This window comes from Cryptomeria japonica, chromosome 9 (genome assembly GCF_030272615.1).
Source record: "Cryptomeria japonica chromosome 9, Sugi_1.0, whole genome shotgun sequence".
NCBI lineage: Eukaryota > Viridiplantae > Streptophyta > Pinopsida > Cupressales > Cupressaceae > Cryptomeria > Cryptomeria japonica.
Genome location: NC_081413.1, coordinates 117,160,147 through 117,186,466, shown reverse-complemented (window position 1 = coordinate 117,186,466; position 26,320 = coordinate 117,160,147). Strand labels below are relative to the sequence as shown.

Genomic DNA, 26,320 nt, shown 5'->3' with positions numbered 1-26,320 from the left:
TACAGTAATCCAATATGATCAAAATAACCAACGGTAAATATCTGATGTCCATAAGATGGTATCCCAACATCATCATTAAGACAACATGGAGGAAGTATGATGCATACTGAAGCTGTGAACATAATATTGATGTTACAGAGAAACTCATGGAGTTCTCTTATGCATTGATCATATATAAATCCATATCGATCATGTATGAAGACCATTTCTTCTCTAACATCCATTATCACTGTAATAAGCTACTAGAAAGAGTATTGATTATCATCACTGTGTGACCTCGATCATATAAACAAAAGACCATCATATGTGGCCATCAATTATTATCGTGCCAAGAAGACTTCTAATATCTGAAGGTAATTCATATTACTTGCATCATATCGATAAGGCAAATTGTCCTCGCGAGGGAGGGAGGATTAGCAGGTCAATGAGCATATTTTTCATTAACCAATCCAACCAGCAACTAGTTATTAGACAGCTATTAATTAAGAGGCATGATTTGGAGATGCAATCAAGGAATTTATGTGTCCATCTCCAAGCAAAGGGGTACAACCATTCAAAACCAAAGATATATAATGTGGATCGGTACTCATTCCAAATATCATCAAATTCGGTCTTTACTTCTTACCTGTATCCATATTTGGATCTGCTCAATGAAGCATTTGCCCTTGGCATCAAACAGGTTGCATACTTCAAGAGATAAATCAGAAATAGCACCACCATAATTGCATATTCCCAAAGACCAATCAGACACAGCAATATAGCATTCCTGCTGTCAGCAAATTAAGAGGAGATCCAGAATAATCATACAAGCAGCAGAGTGATTGTGCAATAACATCTACACCACTGTGATTACAAGGCAGTCCAGGAAAGGGACATTGCAAGTTTGAGATTACAAACAGATTTAAGGAGGATATGAGAGTACCCTATGAGCGGAAAATCTTCGACATTCATGTGCAGAAATCAGACACATATTTGGAACAGTCCTAAGGCACAATTTCGTGAAGATTTCTTTCAGATTTGAGAACGATCAATTGGAAAATCTGATCTGATAAAAGGAGCATAATAGACTGAGTTTGTTGCACCCTAAGATACAACAGTCCATTCCAAACACAGAAGCATGGAATAAGAGCAGATCTGATAAAAGGGCAAAAACTAGGGCATTTACAAAAAGGGGACATTACATTGGGCAACTGAAACCAAAAGACTAGTGAGCTATGTATTTGCATACAACAAAGATCACATAAATTGTAACAGAGAATACTTATAAATCCGTAACAAAGCTGCATTAAATCCATCCATAACAAGAGAAAGATCACCACAAAGCTTGTGATGTTTTTAGAATGTTGTCATATTTATCTAGCTCAAAATTACATTCGTGCCAACAAATGTGGCGAAGTAAAATCCCTATGAGCGACTCAGAAATCCTCTTGGCTATACACATACCGTCATGGAGACATTCTGCAACAAAAGCCACTTACAATACTAATCTCATTTGATTCCATAGGCTTGTACTCTGCCCAAAAGAATTGGAATGGTGTTTCTAGTTACTTTGCAACACACTAACAACTTTTTGGCATCTAGAGACCACCCAATAACCAACCTCTCTCAAAACGAACTAAAAATCTTCTTTTATACCACAAGGTGTCAAACCCTAGCCACTACATTGTAGCATCATAGAAACCAACAATGAAGATGCCATCTTGCCAGAATACACACCCCAGATTGAAAGGAAAGCATTTGAAATCATTGTGAGGTAGCTGGGATAAGACACCACCATTAATGCAAATAGGTGAGTGAGAAGAACTTAACACCATTGCATTTGGTACTTGAAACCCTTTCGAAATGCCTTTTGAAGAAACAAAAGTTGCCCTTTTGCAAATATTTTTCCTTATCACAATCTTTCGCCCATGCACATTGAAGCTTTGAGTGACTATCGACACTATGGACAAGGCTCACAACTCAAACAAGATTCCCGATGAATGTTGCAAATCTCCACTCTAGTTCATCAAACTTTCCCTACTATCTCACTAAGCTCTTCATAAGTCAGCATTTGGGGAAGGCTATAGAACCACCTAAAACAAACTCCTCCTCCTTGTCAATACTTGGCTTTCATGAGCAAACCAATGTCATCAACACAAGGTGGTTCTAGAACCACCCTCAATCTCCACCACATAAAACATTTCCTCCATTATCCTTTGTTGGAGATTAGATGAGTTATAGAAACCTTGTCAACTCTCAATAGAGGTTTTAGAACCTCCTCAAAACTTCGACATAGAAAGTTGTAAGACTTTCAAATGAAAACAAAGTTAGAAAACAAATGCCAGGCCCCAAGAAGGTTAAGAAAACCTTGTCGGCTCTTGACACAGATTTATTGAGTTGGGCGTCGATGAGGTTATGAAAACCTTGTCAGTGCCCTACACCAATTTTAGAACCTCTTAAAAATACTAAAAACATAACACTTAGTCAATTTAAGATTTTGCTAACTTGGAGGTTTGACATGAAGCAAAAGGTGCATGCCATCACAAGATGAGGAGGCAATTTAACACAAAGGCCCACCTAAAGTATCTCAAATCAATTATAAGGGAAAAGGTCAAAATTAGAAGGGAGTCAAGCAAAAAATAACACAACCGATTTGAGTCCCAACAAGGTTACTAGCTCAGAATTTGGCTGAGCGCAATCATGAGTTTCAGATTTGATAAGTGTTGTGACGTTTTCACACATCGCCCCATTGCAAATGGGGACCCTTGCTTTTTTTTTCTTTGTTGTTTGTTTTTTAGGGTTTGTTTTTTTTAGGTTTTTAGGGTTTTGTTAGTTAGCCTTTGCATTTTGAGTGTCGCCCAGGTGATCACATGGATAAGCAAGTCCGGCTTGAGTGATGTCTTGATCCTGAAATTTGGCTAAGTCTGGAATGTCCTGATCCTGAATTTGACTAAGTCTGGAAACTGAAAAACCTCAAAAAACTAGATTTTGCAATATAACTCCTGGAGGTCTGAAACCACTCTCAAACATCCTGAAAGTATATATGGAATATAACTTAAAGTATAAGAAAGAAGGAAATGTCACTTATACTTAAATGTTATATTCCATTAAAATTGTCCTGATAGAGAGTTCGAAAAGTCAAATTTCGCTCCTGACCTTCATTGAGGGTCCAGAGCGAAAAGCGCTCATGTCCCTCACCAAGGGACCAGGGCGATAATACTTATTTGAGCCATTCCTGACCTTGTTTGGACGAATTGAGACATCAAAGGCATGGTGAAGGACAAAATGAACGTGATGGAGCATCCAGACTTGATCAAAAGCAATGAAATGATGAAGTTTTTGCCTAGAAGGTCAAATTCGCTCCTGTCCCTCACTAAGGGACCAGGGCGATAATACTTATTTGAGCCATTCCTGACTTTTTTTGGACATTAACTTTTATTCATAGCATGAAGCAGGATGATATCTTCCCTAGCAAAGACATTTCATGGTGAAAAGTGAAGCATTTGGGCCTGGAAGACAAAAATCGCTCCTGTCCCTCACTGAAGGACCGGAGCTTGAAATTCAAAATTGCCTTGTCCTTGAAAGATTTGAACGATTTCGCAAATTGAGAAGATCAAAGGAGATACATTTTATCAGTTGAATATAACTTGAAAGCGCAATCATGAGGAAAATTGACCCTAGAAACAAAATCGCTCCTGTCCCTCTGCCAAGGACCAGGGCGAATTTAAGTGATAGCTCCCGTCCCTCTCTCAGGGACCAGAGCGATTTTCCCTATAAGACAGGTTTTGGGCGAAGATCAAGTAAGTGTTAAGTTTGAGGCAAGCAAAGGAGGCGTAACGAGTCCGTTGAAGATAATTTTAAACATGGGCAAAGTGTGATTGAGCCTAGAAAATGAAGTTCGCTCCTGTCCCTCTCCAAGGGACCAGAGCGAAATGTTCAAGTGTGTCCAAGTTTAAGTTGCCACTCACATTTCAAGTGTTCAAAAGGGAGTAAGGAACATCATTTTACACCGTGAAGACAGTTGCAAGTTGATATAAACAAGGATGAGCACAAGGAACAAAGGTTCGCTCCTGTCCCTCACCAAGGGACCAGGGCGATATTCACTCAAATATCAAATTTGCATTGTAAAGGACGAGTAAAGTATGCATGGAATGAATAGATAACATTGTTACCTGCCTTGCGATATAAATTGGTGATTAAAGAGACAAAGACCCAAGGAAAAGGGCAAGTTCGCTCCTGTCCCTCACCAAGGGACCAGGGCGAAAGTACTTTAAAGCGCACTCCTTCCACAAAAGGGACGAATTAAGCTCAAGGTTCCCGTTTAAAATGCCAATTTGGACGTAAGGGAAGTGACTTTGAACGTAAAAGGCGAGAAATTCAAGAACAAAATGCTAAAGCGCTCCTATCCCTCTGCCAGGGACCAGAGCGATGAGGTTAAAATTCATTATTCTTCCCATGTCTAGGCGCCAACATCATTTTCAAATTGCATTAAATGCTAAATTTCGATGGACCTTGATATTTTTAATTAAAATTGGCATTTAATGGGTGCGCACAAGGCATTTAATTGATTAATTTAGCCTTTTAAAAATCATTACTTACGAAGGCATTTAATTAATTAATTATTAATTTAATTAAATAAGAGGGAGAACGCTTGGGTTTTATTTTTATATTTATACAAAAGTCGGCCTCCCTTTTATTTAAATTTGCTTATTATTGGCCTTATTTCTAAAAGTCGGCCTTTGTGAAAATAAAGAGGTAAGCGCCTATATAGTGGAGGTGTGTTTGGCGATTCTAATCCATCATTCATCCACTCACACAAGTGCGATTTGGAGAAGAACAACAAGGTGCGAAATCTGGTCTACGGAGGAGCGAATTTAGTTGAAGACTAAAGAAGGAGCGAATTTTCCTCAAAGCGTTGAAGGCTAGAGGTGGTGAAGTTGATAGAAGAAGCACATTTTGAGGACTTCGATCCACATTTTGCCTAGCAAACTTGCTTAATTTTGCATCTTTTCTTAGATTTAGTTCTCAAGTGGAGGTATGGCGAGATTCTCCTAGTCTCAATTTTGAATTTTGAATTTTCAATTTCAAGTGGCTTAGTTAGATTTAGGAAATGATAATTCAAAGATTTATCATGAGGTTTCCTAATTTAAAACTTATTTCCTCTTTCTAGTCTATATTTCCACATTGCAAAACATGTTACTAATTTTGAAATGTTGTGTAGGCATCAAATGGAGATCCCGGAGATGGAAAATCAAGCAAGATCAAGGACGGTCTCCTCCAAGGACAATCAAGCAAAGATCAAGGACGGTCTAGGACGATCAAGCAAGGAGAAGGGCGACCTCCTCCAGTCTAGCGTCGACAAGGACGACCTTCTTCGACCCAACATCATCAAGATAAGGGCGACCTCTTCCAATCCAGCATTCCAAGGCGGGGTACATCATCATCCTGCAAATCAAGGACACAAGAAGTCAGAACAAAGGGTTCGTTGAAGAAGCAGATAATTTCAGAAGAGTTAATTAAAGATAGCTTCTCAACAACATCAAATTGAATATCTACCAAGCTACAAGTGTCAAACGAGGTGGCATCCTAGTCATCACTTCTCCAGTCGGATAGGTCCACCTCAGCATGTCCAGATTCAATGTACCTAACTCATGGAAGGTGGCACAAACTTCGATGTACCTACCCCAGCTATCCATTGGTCAAATTTTCCAGAGAGGACATGTGTCCAAGCAATACAATTTTATCATTGGTCAAGCATTAAATGTTATGTAATGGTTGTAACAAACCCTAATTAGAGTTTTCATTGTAAAATCTTGGCCATTGATCTCGAATTGATCTAAGCCATCGAATTGTATTGAGGGCACTATATAAGCCCTGGCATTTCATTTGTGAAGGCTATTAGAGAGAGTTAGAGTTAGTTAGTGAATAGAGAGTAGTTAGAAGGTGATTAGAATAGCAATTAGAGTAGAGTAGAGAGAGAAGGCAAAGATTGTTGCCAAGAGGTTGTTGTAAAAGACTTGTAACTTCATTGAAGAAATGGTGAAATTTATGGGTCAATTCGACAATTTGCATGGTCTTTATACTTCTCATATTTGATTTCATGTTATTAGATGAGTGGAAGAAATATGCTTGATTGATGGTGAAATTCGTATATCCATACTACTAGCAGTTTGTTGATTGCAAACTTGCCTTGTGTAGTCAACTGGAATTGTTCAACTTAAGCTTAACTTCAATTGTCGCTTCTTCATTGATATGCATCAACCTGATGGTGTTTATGCCTGCAGTGATGATTTGAACATCATAAAGCTTCCCTTCGAAGATCACACTAGCCTTGTGGAGATGGTCCTGCAATGTCAAAACAAGACCTAGTTAGAGTTTCATCAAAGATCAATCATTGCTCCTACATTCTTCGTATTAGGATTAGATCCTCTCTTCGCCCTCATTTTTTTTTCTTTTTTCAAGTCAAAGCTAGTAAAATCTTGTGTCCAGCAATATTCAAAGCAAATAAGAAGTTCAGGCATCAAATGTAAGTCCCCTTGTGATTCCAGCAAATCACATCATACCACAAAGAGCTTATCCACATGTAGAGACCCTACTTAAAAGAACATTGAAGTCACCCTAACTGATCCTTCTTGCGATATCTTCAGCAGTTAGAGATTTTATTCAAGAGAGGATAAGGTACCCTTGGGTATTTTATTCTGTGTATGATTGTGTACAAAATACACGTCAACAATAAGCTATCTTCTTTTAAGTAGTATTATGTAATATGGTTCAAGAAGATCTTGTTAGTTGGCATATTATTTTAATTTTAATTGAGAGAGTGGGATTTTCGCTGCCGCTTACTAATATCACTGTTTGTATTGACTGGATTGATAAGTCCCAGTAACATTGTCTAAATAAAATTGTTTAGTGATAGGTATGCCTCAACCTGTTGGGTTACAATAGCATTCTGTTCATTGCTAGTAGAAAACCTTACATGATTCCTCTAGGAAGGTGTTAAAAGCAACAGGAAAGAAACTTCAACCGAGATCTAACAACAAAGGGAAGGCCAATGCTTTGCTTCTTAACCTTCAGATGGTCAAAGCTTGCAAGCTAGATAATGTAATAATCAAAGACGATTCAATGGTAGTCACCTTGCATTTAAGAAACTGGCCTAGCATCAATGTTACCTGGAAACGCATTTCCGGCCTAAATGCACACGTTTCGGAAATGGAAACGGTTTCGGAGACGGGGGGAAGATTGGAAACGTTTCCAAGCCGTCCCCGATCCCAAAAAAATCGGAAACCATCCCGAAAACTCGAAAATGGTCAACCTTTTTTTGGGGACCGTTGACCATACCTGGGACGTCTAGGGATGCCCAAGCCGTCCCCTAGCCGTCTAAATATTTTTCATTCTCTGGATGCTGCAATTAAAAATTAAGGAAAGCAATTAAATTTTTTTAATGAATATCGCTGATAGAAAGCAATTAATGTTTTTATTTTTAATAATTATTAATTATTAATTAATAAATATTAAATAATATAAAGAAACTCTGTAGACTGTAAGCGATTAAATTTTTTTTACTTTCACTATCGATATCAATATAATATTATACCAATATCATATATGATATCAATAAAGTCATTACATGGTTTTGTGAAAGAAATAAAAATTAAAAACATTGGCGGACGAGAGGAGCTTTCACGGTAGCACTCAGCAAGGGAAGAAAAATATTGGTGAAGATGTGAAGTCTGAAAGCCGAAAGGGTTTTTTCATTTTGGTCTAAGCAAGGAAAAAGAAGATTGTGAACTGTGAACTGTGAACTGTGAACTGTGAACTGTGAACTGTGAACTGTGAACTGTGAAAATTTCAGATTTCCCATATATATATATATATATAACCGTCCCCTGTTCCGGGGGAAAAAAAAGTCCTGAAAACCCGTTTCCCCACCCCCTAGTCCTGGAAACTTGAGGTAACATAGCCTGGCACTCTTTGAATTGGAAAATCATGAATATCTTGAAGGAGGCTTGTGCCATTTCGGATAACATTTTAAATTTATCCATACAATATTGTTTAAGAGAAGGAAATGTGGTGGCAGATTTTTTATCTAACATTGGCATTGATCAACAGAATGTGCTAAAGATGGTCAACAATATGTCAAGGTGGCTAGAGCTGCTATCCTTAATTGGTAATGATTTCTTCCTTGCTTGTCATTATTTCAATTGTGGGGATGGCAAATTGTGTAATGTGATGATTTAAAAGTGTATATTTGCATTCATTATCACTCAAGCAAACTCCATTTTTGCTTGGGGCTAGCCTTTTCTAGATTATTTCTCTCAAGGCTTTTGGCAAGAGTGTTTGATGTGTCATGGAGCATCATATATAGCTATGCTCTACTATGAGATGGATAGCTTTTTACAAGGAGATGTCTTCTTGATAAAAGAAGACAAGGTGTTGGAGGCTACTATGGAGATCTTGGGGACCGATTTGGTTAAAGGGGCCACCAAACACCGAATAAACATCTAAAGCCTCCTCAATGTTTCTTGAAAATTTGCTACTGCTAATGGGTGACAATGAGATTTCTAAGGCCCTGGGCTGGTATTATACGGTATACCTAGGAAAGCTTTAGGGTTGGCATGGGTGAGATGATTGATAGAGTTTTGGTGGAGCATCTTGTGTCTCTTCACATCATGGGCTTTGAATTTCATGGGCTTGCTTCTATCAACTCGATGAGGATCACTAAAAGGCATTTGGAAATGTTCATTCAGGAAGTGGCTGCTATTCAAAAGTTTCTCAACTTTGATGGTGAAGTTCAACCTACAATTTAGGTTTCAATGTGCTCGAGCTCCTCAAGCCAAAGGATTCCTCTCCTCTGCAAGAGAGATTTAATGTTGCTAAAGTTGAGAAGGCTATTAAGTTTAAAGTTAAGAGAGCTGCTCTAATTAAATTGGAGGATGGACCTTATGTATCAGACTATTTTGGTATTTTCTATCTTTGTTGGGTCATGTTGATGTGTGTTTTATGCACATGCGAACACAGAATAAAATACCAAGGTATATTATCCTCTCTTGAACAAAGTCTCTCAAATGCTATGCTTCGTGATCAAATGAGACAACTCCAAGGTTACGAAATGTCAAGTCTTGACGTGTGGATAAGCTCAATGGTTGATGTGATATGCTAGAATCACAAAGGGGACTTACGTTGTACATGAATGCTTGACTACTACTGGAACTTGATCATCTAATATTGCAATCTTGTGATGCTTTCTTTCCTAAACTAACTTGAATTGGAAAAAAGGACAAAAGGGAAAGGGTTTAGGAATTCTATTCTAAGGCCTAGAATGCAAGAAAATGGTGAATGATTCAATGGAATCCTACTAGGCAAGATCTCACCATCAAGTCAAACAATTTGACACAAGCTTAGTGCAATCATCTAAGGTATATTTCATGGATGTTCAAATCATTACCATCAAACATTGATACCATTCAAGGCAATGCATAACAATGGGCGTATAACAATTAAAGTTAAGTTCATATAAATTCCAGTTGACCATGTAAGGCTAGCTTACTATCAGCAAGAAGCTAGTGGTATGGATTAGATGGATTCCACACAAATGCATTCAACAAATTCCTTCATTCAATCTAAATACTTGAAACAAATTTTAAATCTAAAATTCTAATCTAACTTGGAGGCAATGAGAACCACAAATGCATGCAACACTTACACAAAATCACCATCAATGGAACAATGACTTGTATTTAAATCTGCAGCAAATAGCCGACAATTCTCAAAAATCTCTCCCTTACAAATGAGAGGCAATGGGGTTTATATAGAGCCTCAAAAGAAATGAATGGCTCAGATCGATTCAAGATCAATGGCCAAGATTAAAAGATAAAACTCTGATTAGCGTTTGTTACAACCACCATTACATTGGCCAAAGAGAAATGAGGGTAAGATAAATAATATTTCATGTAGTGCTATGTGTCACTTATTCCCTCCTTGAATGAATGTTGACTTGGTACCCTTTGATTGAACGAATGGTGATTGGTATGCTACCTCAGCTTGCATTGTAGACTTGATTAACTTATTCTTGAACATTCTACATGATGCTTGGAATCCCTTCTGATACTTTGCATTCCATCCTTATGTTAAGGAATTCCTTGGAGTATTTCCTCCTTAATGTTCTTTGACCTTGAAATTCCTTGATGTAGTTCCTGATTTGTTGATGTGAAATCCCTTATGCTCATAACTTGAACTTGCTTTCCTTCATTTGTTTACCATCAAGGTGTAGTCTTATTCATGTTTGTTCTAGTCCACATCTTTGCCTTTGGAAATCCTTGTCTTGAAGTCCCCTTTCAATCTTTTAAGTGTTGATCTTCCTCATCCGCCCCATTTGAGTTTTCTTGCAATATGCATCCTCCTTCACCTTAAGCCTTGATCATCATGCTTCCCTCCCTCGTAACAACCCTGCAAAACAAACAAGTATCAAATCGAACACCTATGGGATAAACTTGATTTCAACCTTGGTGGGACATCCATTTGCATTATCCTTGTTCATTTCTTCACTCGGTGGGAATTTGATGCCTATCTGGGCAACTTTGTTATTGATCTTCATTTGAATTAATTCGTCCCTTCCTTTGTAATTCCGCGCTCGTGTGGAAATTTGACCCTCATCGGGACTCATTGTCCTTGAAATTTTTGTTTGATTCAAACATCATTCGATGGAGTGGAAATCCAAACCTCATAGGGACTTTGTTCCCAACATTTGTTCCAACTTGTGATAGGTAATCTGAACAATCAATTTAACTTAGGTTTTGATTAGAAAATTGAAACACCAATTCTGGAAAATGTGAAGGTCTAGATTAAAATCTGGAAAAGTCTCCTTAAGGAAACCTGATTTTCAGACTTAGGATAAGTCTGATTGCAATGAATAAGTCTGAAAACACCCCTGTAAACTCGAAAAACGTATGATTTGGTGCCCAAAAATGAATGTCCAGGTCTGGAAATATCACTTGGAGGTCTGAAAACACTCAAAAAGTGACTGGTTTTTTATATCAAAGTTGAAATAAAAGTCGGATTTTCTTAGGACTGAGTCTGAATGCACCCTTCAATGTCTGAAAATACTCAGAAAATGGTGTATTGAAGTCTCATTTTCGGATGTTAAAGTCTAAATACTCCCTCTGAAAGTCTGAAAATGGCTCCAAAAGAGTCTGAAGACATTCAGAAAATGATCAATATTAATGACTGGAAGTGATCACAGCCCTGTCACATGCTTGCACTTGAATTATTTTGCCCCTCAAAACTCAGAAATGATCACATCTGGGCACAACTATGCGGCTGGAAGTGAACTTTCAGTCAAAAATGGGGTCCGGAAGTGTACCACAAGCCTGGAAATACTTGGAAAGAAGTGTAAATAAGTCAGATTTTCAAATTTCAAAGTCTGAATACACTTTCCAAGTCAACAATGGTTGCCCAAAAGTCTGAAGACAACCTGCAACTAACATGAATCAGCATTTTGAAGTAGTTGCAGCAATATGAAATGTTTGCTTTTGATGTACTTTACATCTCCAAGGTCAAAATGGCCAAATCTGGGCGCAAGTAGAGGGCTGGTAATAAAAATTTAAGTCTGAAGACAAGTCTGAAAAATGGAGTTTCAGACTTATATTAACAATGGAAGCTTCACCAAATGTCTCCAAAACTTGCCAAAATGAGTGCACAAGTGAAATTGCTCAAGTGTGGAGGAGTTGGAAATGGAAGTTAGTCTGAGGACAGCCTGCAACAATGGACTTTCAGACTTATAGCAGCAATGGTGAACCTCAAAAAATGCTCCAAAATGACCCTTCGATCAAATCGCCTAAGTTTTGAATGGTTGGTAAGTTGAAAGGTCAAAGTAACTTCCAGCAATGGCGCCCAGCTCTGATCTGAATAAAATGACAGCCACTTAGCATCAATGGTGTTCAGCAATATCATCTAAAATCCAAAGTCTGAAATTTGCACCATCTATCAAAATCGTGGTCTCTCCAATGGTGGCGCCACCTCTCAAAATTGACAAATATGGCTCAATCAGCAACAAAAGCTTCCTGTAGCTTCCTCCAATCACAGCGCCTAGGTGAAATTATCCTCCAATCTGCAACTCCAGCTCAAGAATGGTGTCCAATGGACACTTAGTCAAAATCACCTAGCTGGGAAACCACTAGCTTGCCTTCAATCTACCACTTAACTGTCACAATCAGCACTTATAATATTATTTTAATGCTGGGCAGGCTCTTGTCAACTAGTTTTCACCATGTCAACTCACCAACAATGTGGGATAAAACTTTGCCCTTCTAAACTTGCCTGGGGAAAACGATTTGCATTAAGAGAATATTTAATCATTAAGAACTGTTGCAAATCATTAATAATTGCTTTTGTTAATTAAATAATTGTTTGTCATCACAAAAACAATTAAATTTGGGCCATAATATATGTAATAATATTTTACATTAAAAACCATAAAAAAGCTCTGCTCTGATTTATGCGCCAAGATGCGAATAACTATGTTTCCAAGGGAGGTTCCTCCTCCCTCGAACCCATCTGCAGACAAGGGCTGGCAGATTGTCCGCTCCAAAAAAAACTAGAGGGAAAGGAAAAGACGAAACAGTTTGAGGCAATCTACAGGGCTCCCAAATAAGCATTCGACATATCCTAGGGCGGGCAAGAACAATCGACATGCAGGAAAGGTTAGGGCATCAGGCCCATCAAACAACCCGGCCTCAGGTGCAAATGCAAGACCTATTTCAAACGGCAAGACATTCAAGCAGCAACAGGCTTGTCCTTTGCTCGCCCATCAGGATCAAATGCCCAATTAAATTCCACTAAACTTGGACCCCTGCAATCTTTGAGTCGATAAGAAGCCGATTCAAAACTCTTGGGGTTCTTGCGGTGCGGAGCGGCAACGGCCAGCCCTTAGAAAATGCAATTGAATGATGGGAAAGATGCTATCACAATCAGGTAAGTATTGCTGCACTAGACTGTAACTTCCTCTCAATATTATGTAAAAATGAAGAGGTTAAGAATGATATTCTATTTGGAGAAATTAAATTCTTTAAAGACTATTGTTTTCATTGTTTCAATTGGGTTGCAATTTTTTTTCCCAATGCTTATCTCCCGGTTCTTTTTCCTAAATGGATTGATCCTGGAAAATTACCCATAGAGTATCAATTTCCGATTATTTTGGAAGCCATAGGAAACAAAATGAGTACCATATTAATATGGACACCCGCATTAAACATTTAGAACACATTGAGATATGCACAGATAGAGGCCCTTGGTTAATCAAACCCTCCTTCTATTCGGGCCCCATAGAGGAAGATGATATCATCCTCAAAACCAAGATTAAGCATGTGAATAGATATGCATCCCCAGTCAGTTTAAACCCTAACCCTAGGGTTAGAATAAGTCTCAACTCAGAGGGAGGGAGTTTCTCAGTGGAATCGAAGGAATATGTATCTCATCATAAGACTGAAAAGGATACCCCTGCTTGCGATATCCCCTCAAGCCAGACTTCAACAGCAAAATCCATTAGTTCCTTAAAAAATCAAGTACATGAAACTAAGGCTCTATAGGAGGAAGTAGTGGTTCAAATTGAGGCTCTAGAGCATTCAAGCCCTAATAAGATCAAGGTTGTGGAAGATAAGGAAACAATGACTCTGCCTCCAACAGAGGTTGAGGAGGATTGTCATGGGAATCAACAGGGTTTGGATATCCCCCTAGAATTGGACGCTGCATATGATCTGTTAGGATTCAATGATGAGGATGAAGGCGATCAGAAGACTGTAGTAGCAGAGAAACAAGAATTAATTAATAAAATCTTAAATATGATGGAGTCGGAAAATAGGGAAGAAGTTGGTGAGGAGGAGGTTGATATCCCAGTCATGGTTAATGAGGATGGCATCCAGCTTGAGCAGATGGAGGAGAAGGAGATGGTAATCAGTAAAGATTGGGCACCAAATGAGAAGCCTCGAGTGTTAGGCATCAAGCAAGATTGCCAAAACCAAGACAGCCCTGATTGCACTAAAGAGAACAAGAGAAGAGGCAGGAGATCTTTGAATGATCTAAGGGCAAAGGATGGCTTGGCAGAGGACCAAGGAAAGTTAACTAATTTCTTTAATGCCGGGAAGGGGAAGGTCCTTCCCAATGAGCCATGAAGATCATAACTTGGAATGCCCCTAACAAACAGTGCATCATCAAACGCAATATATCAATCTGGAAAGCAAAAGTGATCTGCATTCAGGAAACAAAACTAAACTCAGATGAGGTAGATCTATTCAAGAAGAAGTTGGGAGTTTGGCAAATGGATAGCGAGCTAGCTGATGGAGCTTCAAGCGGCCTGGGTATCATATGGGACCCTAGGAGAGTGTCATTTACTAGGTTAGCCACCAATAAACATTGGTTAGCAGGGATACTTCAAAATCATCAAAGCAACTTCAGTGGTATTTTGATCAATGTGTATGGACCAACTCCATCAAATAAAAAGAGAGAGATATGGATAGAACTAGAAAACTTCTGCTTGCAACATCATAATAGCAATATCATACTGGGAGGAGACTTTAATGCTATTCTAAACCTTGGAGAAAAATTCGGTGGAATTAGGAGAGAACCACAATCTCTGCAAGATTTTATAGAGCCTGGGTGCAAAGGAATAACCTTTTGGAGATCAAGGCCACCAATGGGAATTATACCTGGAGTAATAGGAGATCTGGATTCTGTCAGATAGAGGAAAAGCTAAGGTCGCCTTCCTCAATTCCCCTTTAACCTGAGCTCAAAGATCCTTGCATTTTCTGGATCGGATCACTTCCCGGTATCTCTTCTCATTGAAGAGGATACGGGTCCAAAGAAATGTCCATTCAAGTTTGAGAAAATGTGGATGATGAATGAAGGCTTTCTCCATAATATTGAAAGTTGGTGGAATGAGGAACAGTTTACAGGATCTAAATTGTTCTACTTTATCTCAAAACTAAAGGCAATTAAAAGGAAATTATTGCAATGGAACAAAGAACAGTTTGGTGCCATCTTTGAAACCAAAAGAAATATTGAGATGGAACTGGAAGAGCTAAATGAGAAGGTTATTAAGGATGGAATGGATCAGGAGAAATACCTAAAAGAAAAGGAACTATTAGGCTGCTATGCAGATATACTGGCAAAGGAGGAAATCTTCTGGAAACAAAAATCCAGGGAAACATGGCTGGAGGCAGGAGATAAGAACACAAAATTTTTCCATAACAACACCAAACAACGTAGGAATATAAACAGAATTAGTAGCATTAAGAATGAAGTAGGGATAGTGCTAGAGGACCCTAAGGAGATAGCATCAAAAGTGGAGCATTTCTTTAACAATATATACAACAATTGGGGAGCTTCTAATTTAGCAGCCTAATTTGAGATTCTAGCTAATATCCCAAAGCTGATAACTCAAGAACAGAACCAACTTCTGGAGAGCAAATTCTCAACTATAGAAATCAAAACTGCTCTATTTCAACTACATCCTGACAAAGCTCCAGGACCAGACGAATTCCCAGCATGTTTCTTCCAAAAGTGTTGGCACATCTTAGGAGATGAGCTAGTAGAAGCCTTGGAAGCTGCTAGAAACTCTGGCAGAATTCTTAAAGAAATTAATAACACCTTCATTGCATTAATTCCAAAAATTGAAAATATCTGAATCATTTGATAATTTCAGACCAATCTCGTTATGCAATACTATATATAAAGTCCTATCCAAGGCATTAGTTAATAGACTAAAACTAATTCCCCCTCACATTATATCTGAAGAACAAACAGGCTTTGTTCCAGGCAGATCCATTTTTGATGGAATTATTATTGCTCAGGAAGTGATTCATTCTTTACAACAGAACCATAAGCCAGGTATGTTAGTCAAACTTGACATTAAGAAAGTATACAATAAGGTAGACTGGAGATTTCTATGCAAATGCCTTGAGGCATTTGGATTCTCCAGACAATGGATCAATCTGATGTTTGAATGTGTATCTAGTCCCAGAATCTCAATATTAATAAATGGAACTCCGAAGGGTTTTTTTGGAATCTCAAGGGGGCTTAGGCAAGGGGACCCCATCTCCCCTTTCTTATTTATCATTATGGTTGAAGCATTGGGGAAAACTATTGATAAGGCACATACGAATAACCAGATAAAGGGTATTAAAATAACCAATGGCATAGAACCTATCACACATCAGCAATTTACTGATGATACAATGCTTCTGGGAGCAGCAAAAAAACTAGAAGCTAGGAACTTTAAGAAAATCTTGACTAAATACTCAAAGGAATCCGGACAATCGTTAAACCAAGCTAAATCTGAAATCTTCTTCCTTAACAACCCTGCCCAATTAGAAATAGAAATATGCATCATCCTAGGATATAGGAAGGGCAATCTTCCTTGCAAGTACCTAGGTCTCCCACTAGATAAAGGGCAAAGAAGCAAAAAGCTTTGGGACAACATATTGTCAAAGGTAGACAAGAAAGTAGCATCTTGGAAGAATAAGTGGCTCTCCATGGCAGGGAAAGCAACTTTGTTGAAAACTGTATTATCTGCGATACCCATATACCAAATGTCTTGCATGCCTCTTCCAAGTGGGGTCAAGGAGAAGCTAGATAGGAAACTTAAGCACTTCTACTAGAATGGGGCTTCTGAATAGAAGAAGTTGGCTCTTATAGCATGAGATAGAATATGTAGACCCATTAAGGACGGAGGATTTGGATTTAAAAACTTGGCTAGACAAAATCAAGCATTAGGAGCAAAACTGATATGGAAAATGTACAAGGAGCCCAGCCTTAAGTGGGTAAGAATCCTCAGGTATAAATACCTTTCTGCCAATGACCCTTTGAGTGTTTTCAGAACTGCTAATCCCCCTAGAGGGTCAAGGCTTTGAAACCTCCTCTTGGACAATAGGGACTTAATTCTAGAAAAACTATCCTGGGACATTGCTAGAGGAAATCAAGCACTTTTCTGGGAAGACTCTTGGGGTGGATATCTGGCCTTGGAAGGGCAGATGAACAATTCAATTGTAAAAGATAGGTTGACAGCTCTATGGGGAAGATATGTTAAAGATTACATAGAATTTCCAAATAATGACCTTGCATTGGGGTGGAGGTGGAAGTCATTAGACAATCTGAATCTCCCTAGACAGAAAAGAGAGGCCTTTAGAAAACTTTTTAAAAATAGGAGAATATTGATAAGGAATGGGGACAAATTGGTCTGGACGGGTTCTAACACAGGGTCTTATAATGTCAAGGAAGGTTACAAGCTTCTAAACAGTAGACTCCAACACCCTGAAACATCCCTCCCGACACAACTTTGTTGAAACAATCTATGCCTGCCAAAGGCCAAAGGCATGCATATTTGCTTGGGTTGCTCTCCAAAAAAGGATCTTAACAGCGGATAGATTTACTAAAATGGGCTTTGAAGGTCCATCTAGATGTCCATTATGTGAACAAGCATCAGAATCAACAACATTTGAGGATCCCCTTTCCTGAAGACTATGAGTTGGAAAGGGGCAAGAAGGTCGAACTACGAAAGGAGGGAATTGTTCGTCGCCCTGTTCTGGTATTAAAGGATAGGAAACAATTCATAGAGAGGAAATCAATAATGGAGCGCAAAATTGATTTCCTCCAGAAGTGGTTGTATCTGAAGCCAGCGGAGGGCACCCAATGGTGGGTTGAATACATGAGAGCTGAAGGATTTGAGCCCCCATCGAAATTTCCAGAGGCGGAGCTGGGCAACTTTCAAGTTTTACCCCCTGTAATAATCAGGGTTTCTCACCTTCGGGATGCTAGGAAGTGTTCAGGGGCGGCGCATAATAAGAAGGCTAGTGAAGACAAAGTGGAAGTAGAGTCTTCAAGGACCGCGACTATGACGGCTGCCCAGTTCCATGGTTCGAAACCTAATTGAGGTTCCCACTTTAGGTTATAGTAATCTTTTGCTTTTGCAAGAGTATGCATTTTGTTAAGACTGGTATAACTCCTAGAATCTGTCAATTATGGTTGTTAGGGTACAAACTCCTCATTTTATTTTGGACCTATGTGTTAGTTTAACAACTTCATACACAGTATCTATCAGTCTTTCTGAAAATGAGGCTATAGACAAGCTCTAAGAGAGTTTTATGAGCATTATCGGAATTATAATCTTGTAGATATGTTAATCTATCAATCTGGTATATATCATGTTATGTGTTTGTGCCCTTTACACATTTTTGAATGTTATATATATATATATATATATATATATCTGTGTGTGTGTGTGTGTGTGTGTGGATGTTTTTTCACTCATTTGTGTGTGTGTGTGTGTATATATAGATATTCTTTTATATTTATAGGTGTTACTTTATATGTATATATATATTTTGAATTTAATCTCTTTTATTTTTAGATTGAATAAATCTGGTCACAGAAATTCTTCGTCTGGTCTGATTTTATATGCAAAGGCAGTTATTCATCCAAAGTTTGGTACTCACTGGCAATATGCTCTGTTAGCTTGCTATGTTCATTGGAGTAGAATTTCCTTTTGTTCCGATAATTTTATTGCAGGGACAGAGATCGGTACTTTTATTCAGAAAGTTTTATGAACATGTCATTTATCAATATTCACCTGCATTGTTTGTGATATACCGATGAGACGATTATTCTTGCTCTTGATTGATGTCGGTGGGGAATTTAAGTTCTGCTTAAATGATTAATCAGTGCCCTTATGAAATACAGCCTCAAGATGAGGATATGAAGGTCTTTCAAATTTAGCTTCCCTCTCTTTTGAGCATTTTAAGATTGAAGATATCAATCTATGGTTGAGACATAATTATTCACTATCAACATGATTAGGATCTTTATGCCTTCTATCTTTCAAATGCACCATTAAGGGGCAGATGATCTCTTCTTTTTGACGTTGAACTTTTGCAGGTAGGATTCTTCTGAATAATAAGTTTACTTGTTGTTCTAAGGTTTAAGGGAAGAAATTCCTTAAGGTGTGTAGTAGAAAAGAGGGCAGTAGTTATTATTTATTGCATTCTAATCTGTCTAACAAGTTCTGGAGCAGTGTAGTGGTTTCAGCATTTCAGGGCAGCATTGCAAGTAGGAGAATGAGTCGTATGGGTGCTAACTCGGGGATGAATGTGGAGACAAGGATAGGAGAAGATGGATGAAAGGAAATTAGAGGCCGACAAAGAAGTAATTGCTTCTGTAGTAGGAGATGTATTTAAGGCAGAATACAATGTAGTATATGTATTTCTAATGTTGTATCCGGGGAGAAATTCCTTGGTAAAGCCATGGATTATCTATACTGGTGTTAGGCAATAATGCCTAAAGCAATTCATGCATTATCTGTAAATAGCTCTACTAGGAAGAAATTCCTTGGGCAAGACCGGAGATTTTCTTTACCCGGTTCTTTCCTACCAGTGCCCACACTGAACCAGATTGTAAAATATTTTTAAATTAATAAAATTATTCGGCTACGGCTTATTACCTATCAAAAAAATAAAATTAAATTTGGGCCCACTTGCATTAAATTTAGTTTATTTTCGACAAAATTGAGCCGATTGGGGAAAATCGCCCCATATTTAGTGTGATGTCCCCTTCTAGTTGACATCTATTAGCTGAGTAGATTAGCCTATCACTGACCCTCGTAGACTGATGAGGTTGGGTAGAGGGTCCTCCAGAGTTTGATTCACCTCCTTCAGAGCAAGCACTCCAGGTCTGGTCTTCGTTTGAGGTCTCCAGGACTCCGTTTGAGATACTTTCTATTTTTAGCAGTCCTACTATTTATAGCCAGTAGGTTGGGCAAGGACAGATTATGGGTTGGCAGTCTCCAGTTCAGACGGCAGGCATTTCTGATGAATACTTAGAGAGATATTAATATTTAATTATTTTTAATTAAATATTAAATGGCGAATTTTAATGTTTTAATGTTTTAAAAGTCACTTTAAGTTATAACTTAAGTAAGGGTCTATTTCTCATCAGATGGGGCCAGTTTTTATATTAAATGGAAGATGATTTATTTTTTGACACTTCAATAGTCAAAAATAAATAATAAAAGTTAAAACATCATTAAAGGCCAAATCGCACCTTTCTTGGGAATCGCGCCAACCCTAAATGGAGAAGATTAAAGAAGATTTTAGGTCTTCTTTTCATTATGCTAAGTTTTGATATTTTTGTTTGGAGCTCTGAGAGGAGTTTTTGGCCAAGGGTTTCAGCAGAAGATTCTTCTGCAGTGATCAGAGGTATCGGTACAGGAAAACGTGGGATTCTTGTACAACAGCATCAGAGGCTGTGAAATATCAGTTGATCTTTGCTCTTACAGTTGGTTTCATTCAAGAGCCAAGTTTGTGCTTATTAATCAAAGAGGCGCCGCCTTTTCTCCAGTATTAGGCTGCAGCAGCAAGAGGGAAATAGAGGCATCCATGAGAGATTGTTTATCAGTGGCTGTACGGCTGCCTGGGGAGTAGTGCCAATCACCTAAGGGGCTGCGATTTGCATGTTGGAAGGATCCAAAAAAATAAACAAAATAAGGAGAAGGTGCGCCTAGCCTAGAGTCATCCATTGAGCTACCATGCAAGCTCTTTGGGTCAGTCTGGAGTGAGTTATAGCATGCTGTCATAATGGACTGTGTATGACCAGCAAGGAAGAAATAAGGGTTTCCAACAATTCTTGGTATTTTTCAGTTCCTATCTTTTATTGTCTGTTTATGTATTGAGGGTAAATAAAGGTTGAATACATGTAATAAGGGTTTGATCAGTTTATTACTGAATTAGAATTGATTTCTAGCGTTTCCCTATAGTTGCTTTTTGTGCTTACGTTTGTCAAAATTATATTTGCTGCTACAAATTGGCAAAGAACACACTTGAAACGCAACAGGTTCAGTTAAACGTCAGTTGTCTCAGTTGAGGACCTTTTAAGGTTCTTACATTTAGATAAAAATCCAGATTCAAAATCATCATCAATCACCTTAATTGCTCTTTGGGGGAAAATCGCCATCCATCTGGACTCCAAAAATCAGTTCAATTTATTCATTAAGTCCAAAAATTCACCTTGGGGGAAGATCAATCCCCATCTGGACAATTATCCAAATCAAAATTCATCAGAAGTCACCCTTGGGGAAATTCACCATTCATCAAGACAATCATCTGCACAAAAATCCATCAAATCCGTTCACAAACTGTCCTGGGAAAAATTGATCTGCATCAGGATAGGAAATTTCATCCCGCATTAAAGTTCATTTGCATTCCAGGGGAAAAACGTGGGTCATCGGGAATATTTCCAACACTTAGTCAAAATTTTGGCCATCTGGTGGAAAATCGCCCTCAAAATTTTGGTCGCCTGGTGGAAAATCGCCCTCCATCAGGAACTTAAATCGGGGAAAATAGGGTCCATCGGAAATTTGGGGGAAATTCATCTCCCATCCGGATTTTGAGTTGGGGAAATCCATGGGTCATTGGAAATGTGGGGAGAAAAGCACCTCCCATCAGGAATTTTGACCTTTAGACCACTAAAACATGGATTTTCATCGGGAATTTAATGATTTTTCCACTCAAAACAATCTGGACACTTCAAATTTCATCATAACGCATCAGGACTTAGCCAAATTTATCAAAATTTGAGCGAGGAAAATGGGATTCCATCAAGATAAAGTGCAAATTTGACTTGAATTACCTCCTAGGAACAAGAAAATAACTCCTAAAGGACCTCTTAACCCTTGGGCACAAAAAATATCACCGACTTAGACACATTAAACTCAATCACGCTCAAAAGTCCACACTAAGACAAAATTAGGATCACCTAGACATCTGACATTTTAATCGCATTTGATCCTATTCAAAATTCAAAACCCTAATAGCAATTAGGCAAACACTAGGAAATTACCACTAAACCAAGGCAACCTAAGCAAAACATCTACCCTAAAAAGCAAAAAAGTGGGGGTCCCCATTTGCAATGGGGCAATGTGTGAAGACGTCACAACAGGTCCTCAAATGATGTCTTTTTTTTTTTGGTGGGGGGGGTGTTTGATAGTTTCCAGCGTCTTTTATAACTGGTAAACTTATGGTTTTTCTGTTGGCCTGGATGTTCTCTATTCTTCTAGCCCTGTTTAATTTTGTGGATATTCTAGAGTTGTCTATTTAGTATTTTGGTTTCTGCTCTTGTGACAGTCTCTTTAACTAGTCAATTCACTACATGGTTAATCAATGTAATCTTTTTTATATTAAATATATATAAATAGGAGAGGCCCTAACCCTCACTTGGTGAATAAAAAATAAATTAAATAATTAATTATATATTAAAAAATTAGATAATATTAAATATTAGAGAAAAAAATCAGGTATTTAGCCATTAGATACACCAAAGCCAACCAAATTTTGAATGGATCATATTATAATATCAATCAGGAGCTTCAGCATGTTCCCAAGGGATTCACTAGAAAATAGAACTTGACAAAGAGGTCCACGACAAGTTCTAGTGCAAATGTACGTGTGAAATCCAAGCATTTTCACTAAGATTATTATGTTTACTTTCGTAACCATAGATCATCAGTCAGAACCAGGGTTAACTCGGGAAACCAAAAGTATAAATAGAATTCGATTTATTCAGGATTTAATCCAACACAGCCAAAGACACTTTTTATTTTTTGCTTTTTAAAAACCATAGTGGATCTGGGGGCAACAACATGTAGCAGGGTGAGGGGCAGCGCCTGTCATGGGGTTTAAGAGTACCTCCTGTTCAGGGGTTTAGGGGCAGCCACAGCCATCAAAGCCAAATTAAAGCCTTCAAGGCCACAGGGACTTTCATGGTGCACGCACCTTTTTCTTTTGTTTTTAAAGTTAAATGACTTATTTCTACAGTTTGCCAGGGTCTTCCTCTTCCTCTTCGTCTTCCTCTCTTCTTTTGGTGATTGTAAAAAAGCATGAAGTAGCATATTTGTAAACTTTTTATGGTGGGGGGCACCCTCTTAAGTTTAGGATTAAGGATTTAGGTTTAGTTTCTTTTTGGCAATCTACTAACTGTTATTCTATTGCAGAACATGGGGGCGATCTGCCATCCTCAGGGCAGTTGAGAGACATTTTGCAAATCCACTGATCACCCAAGGGCAACAGAGTATCGCCCCACAGAGGAAGTCTCCTGCTTTGCAGGGTCCTCCCAGGCACAGACCACTATGGTCAACCCCCAAGGCAAAGAGACCCCTTTCACAGAAACAACAGTTATTTTTATCTTACTTTTTATTTTTTAACAGGATACAGCACAAAGGGCATAAATGTTGCATCTAAATGAATCGAGTGCAGCCCAAAAAGGCATTTTAGTTACAGGCAAGCATGATATCCACACTATATCCATGCCGCACCACATCTATGCCCATAACAGCTATGTCAATTCACGTATCAAGGCAAAGAGAGTTGTCAAACCTTGCAACTCTTCTTATAAGGGGTAACTCATCTTTGGTTATTTTGCATTTAGCATTTCCAGACCTATTGGAGGTATTATTGTGAAATTATATTATTTAAAACATGAACAAGCTTCTATTTTTCTTAAGCTTGGTTTTATGTTAAGAGAAAAAAAAAGAGAGAAACTATTGGAGGGATTGTGGAAACTTGATATCATTAATTTATTCTTATCCTCTCTTAGATTGGTCATTGAGACCACAAACGATCATGATTAGATCAGAAATGCAGTTTCCTTTGTACTGTACTAGTTTATGTGCAAGAGGCCTGCAAATCAATCACCTTTGTTTAACTAAAAAATATGAAAAGTTAGAGATACGAAAAAATAGAAACTGCTATTTGTAAAGCCAAATTCTTCCTGATGATTGCGGTTGGTTTTGTGCAGAGGTTCCCCCTACCTCCCTCTGAGTCTCGCTCATAATTTTGAGTCTTTCAGAAACCCTGGAGACCTCCTTGTGATCCAAGGAGCCCATTTGTGGCTACATCTCAGTTTTTCAGACAGACCCATAGTGCCACCACCCTTTGCCATGTATGACCATTTGAAACAACCGTTTGGATTTCTAATGCACATAAAGGCTAGTTTGGACCCAATGTTGACTATATCAGCACTCCCAGCCCTCCCTTTTCCATAACATTACATTCCCATACCTAAATGCTACTGGAATTTCTACTCGTTGCTGCATTCAACTCCCTTCTTGCTCACATCTGTTAACATATTCCTCCGTTACAGCTTCACTTGATTGCAGTCACATTCTTATACCATCCATCATTCAGCCTCCTGCACACCATAGGTCATTCTGCAAGCTGGACAAGAAGGAGATGCAAGGAGTCACAACACGTCTGTCTCAGATTGTGAGCTTTTCATCCTTTACCGCTATCACAGCTAGAGGTGTGTAGACCAAGATCGGTCACATCTTCACATGCTTCTCTTAAAGCTAGCTATAAAGGGCTTCTTCCTATATAAATAGGAAGTTTGTTCTTTTATCCTACTATCTAATTAATATACTGTATGTTAGATGTTAAATCCTTCTTGCTATGATCTAATGTTTCATTGTGCTTAGCTCTAGGTTTGTTGCATTGTTCTATAAAAATAGATTAGATCTCCCTAATCTGGATCACTAGTGATGCAGTTAGGTAATCTGGTCCAGTTGCTTGTGGTCGTGATGAACCCCATTTGTTGTGTTTGTATAATTGAGAATTTATATGCATCCTGACTCACTCAATCAAAGGCCTAGAATTATCTAGAAAGATAGCTTAATGTATGAAATATAAAACAACTTAATGAAGTTCTGTAAATTTTCAATTTGGAAAAAGGCAAAAGTTGTTGACCAGGACTTAGGAGGTGTAAAAACCATTTCAATATTGCACAAGGCGACGCGTATTAAAGATTCGTATGCATTAACTATTTCATTGGATCATTTATAACTTATAACTTATAAGGCCACCGCCTTAAATTATCTACAAATATAGCTTAACATATTAAGAATCATATATAGCTGAAATTTTAAATAAGGTTTAAACAGGACAAGGGGAAATATCAGTTCGGAACAAAATCAGCCCAAACGATGCCCAAACAATAACAAGCAATTATAAAGATTGCATGTATTAAATATTGAATTGAACCAATTAAATGAAACGCGTCTGTTAAAACATATGGTATTACTCAAATAAAGGTTTTAATCTGTGAGGTCTGTATAAATTAGAAAAAGAACTAAAATAACGGTACAGCTAAACTTATATAATTTAAAATTAGCTTCAAAATCTACCTCATGAATCCGTACTAACATGTGATGCTACTAAATGAGTTTTGAGTCTATGAAATCTGACTGCAAATTAAAAACAAGAAAAATCAAATGTGGATATAACTGAAATTCTATAAATTTGACAGTGGTTTAAGAACCTGCTATATGGATCTGCACAAACATATGGGTATCACTGAAATATGGATCTGTACAAGCATGTGGGTACTACTGAAATTAAGATTTTAATTTTTGTTTCAGTAGAATCTGAATGCAAATTGAAAACAAGAAAAATACAATGGAGTATAGCTAGACTTCTGTAATTTAAAATTGGGTTATAAACTACTTGATGTAAAAGCTCAAACATGTGGGTATCACTGGAATAAAAAATCGTGTCTGTACAATCTGAATGCAAACAAAAAATAAGCAAAACAAAATGTGGGTATGGCTGAAAACTATATAATTTTAAAGTGTAAATACCAACCTGGTTTAAATCTTGAGTACTTTCATAGACATCTTCGGCAAGCACCTCTGCTTCGAGAAACTGAGCAAGCAATTCTTCGTCATCATCTTCGTCATCTTCACTGCCCTTTAATATAATATTATCAGTTTCTACCGAAGACATTGTAGATACAATTTACATGTACAGCGTCTTTATAGTGCACGTCTAATGATCCGCAAATAGAAACCGGACTGGGCGCAAGAAAACCATCAGCATATAAAGGATCTCTCTAGTTATCTTTCTTCGTAATTTAATGATCTTAGAACCACCCTAATCAAACTAAAAAATGAATAATCCTCTGAAAGACGGTCTCGATTGGACTATAATACCCTGTGCGGAGTTGCTTAGGTTCTAATATTATGGGAAGACAGGAAAAACTGGTAGGTTTAATTAGAATTTTATGGGGAAGTGGTTTTTTTGGATTTTTTTGGGATTTTTTTGAATTGAGAGAATGGAATTCAGCATCTACATTAGATGGTATTTCGTGAATTACTATTTTTTTTTTGGAAATTTTATATTTTTATTATAATTCTAAAATAGGGCATTATATTTATTAATGAAATCATAAAATTATTGAAAATAATTAAAATCTTTATTAATTAAAAATTTTATCATTAATTATTTTTATAGAATTTATAAAATCATATAATTGTATA

General features: G+C 37.8%; 1 protein-coding gene across 1 annotated transcript in view; it reads right to left on the bottom strand.

The window, feature by feature from the left end:
* Positions 1-26,091, bottom strand: part of LOC131062778 (F-box protein SKIP31) — an 84,366-nt gene extending 58,275 nt beyond the window's left edge. The window contains exon 1 of the mRNA XM_057996509.2: positions 25,647-26,091. Within this exon, the coding sequence (XP_057852492.2) occupies positions 25,647-25,787 (141 nt within the window). The 5' untranslated portion in view covers positions 25,788-26,091. The remainder of the gene's footprint in view (positions 1-25,646) is intronic.
* Positions 26,092-26,320: the final 229 nt, after the last annotated feature.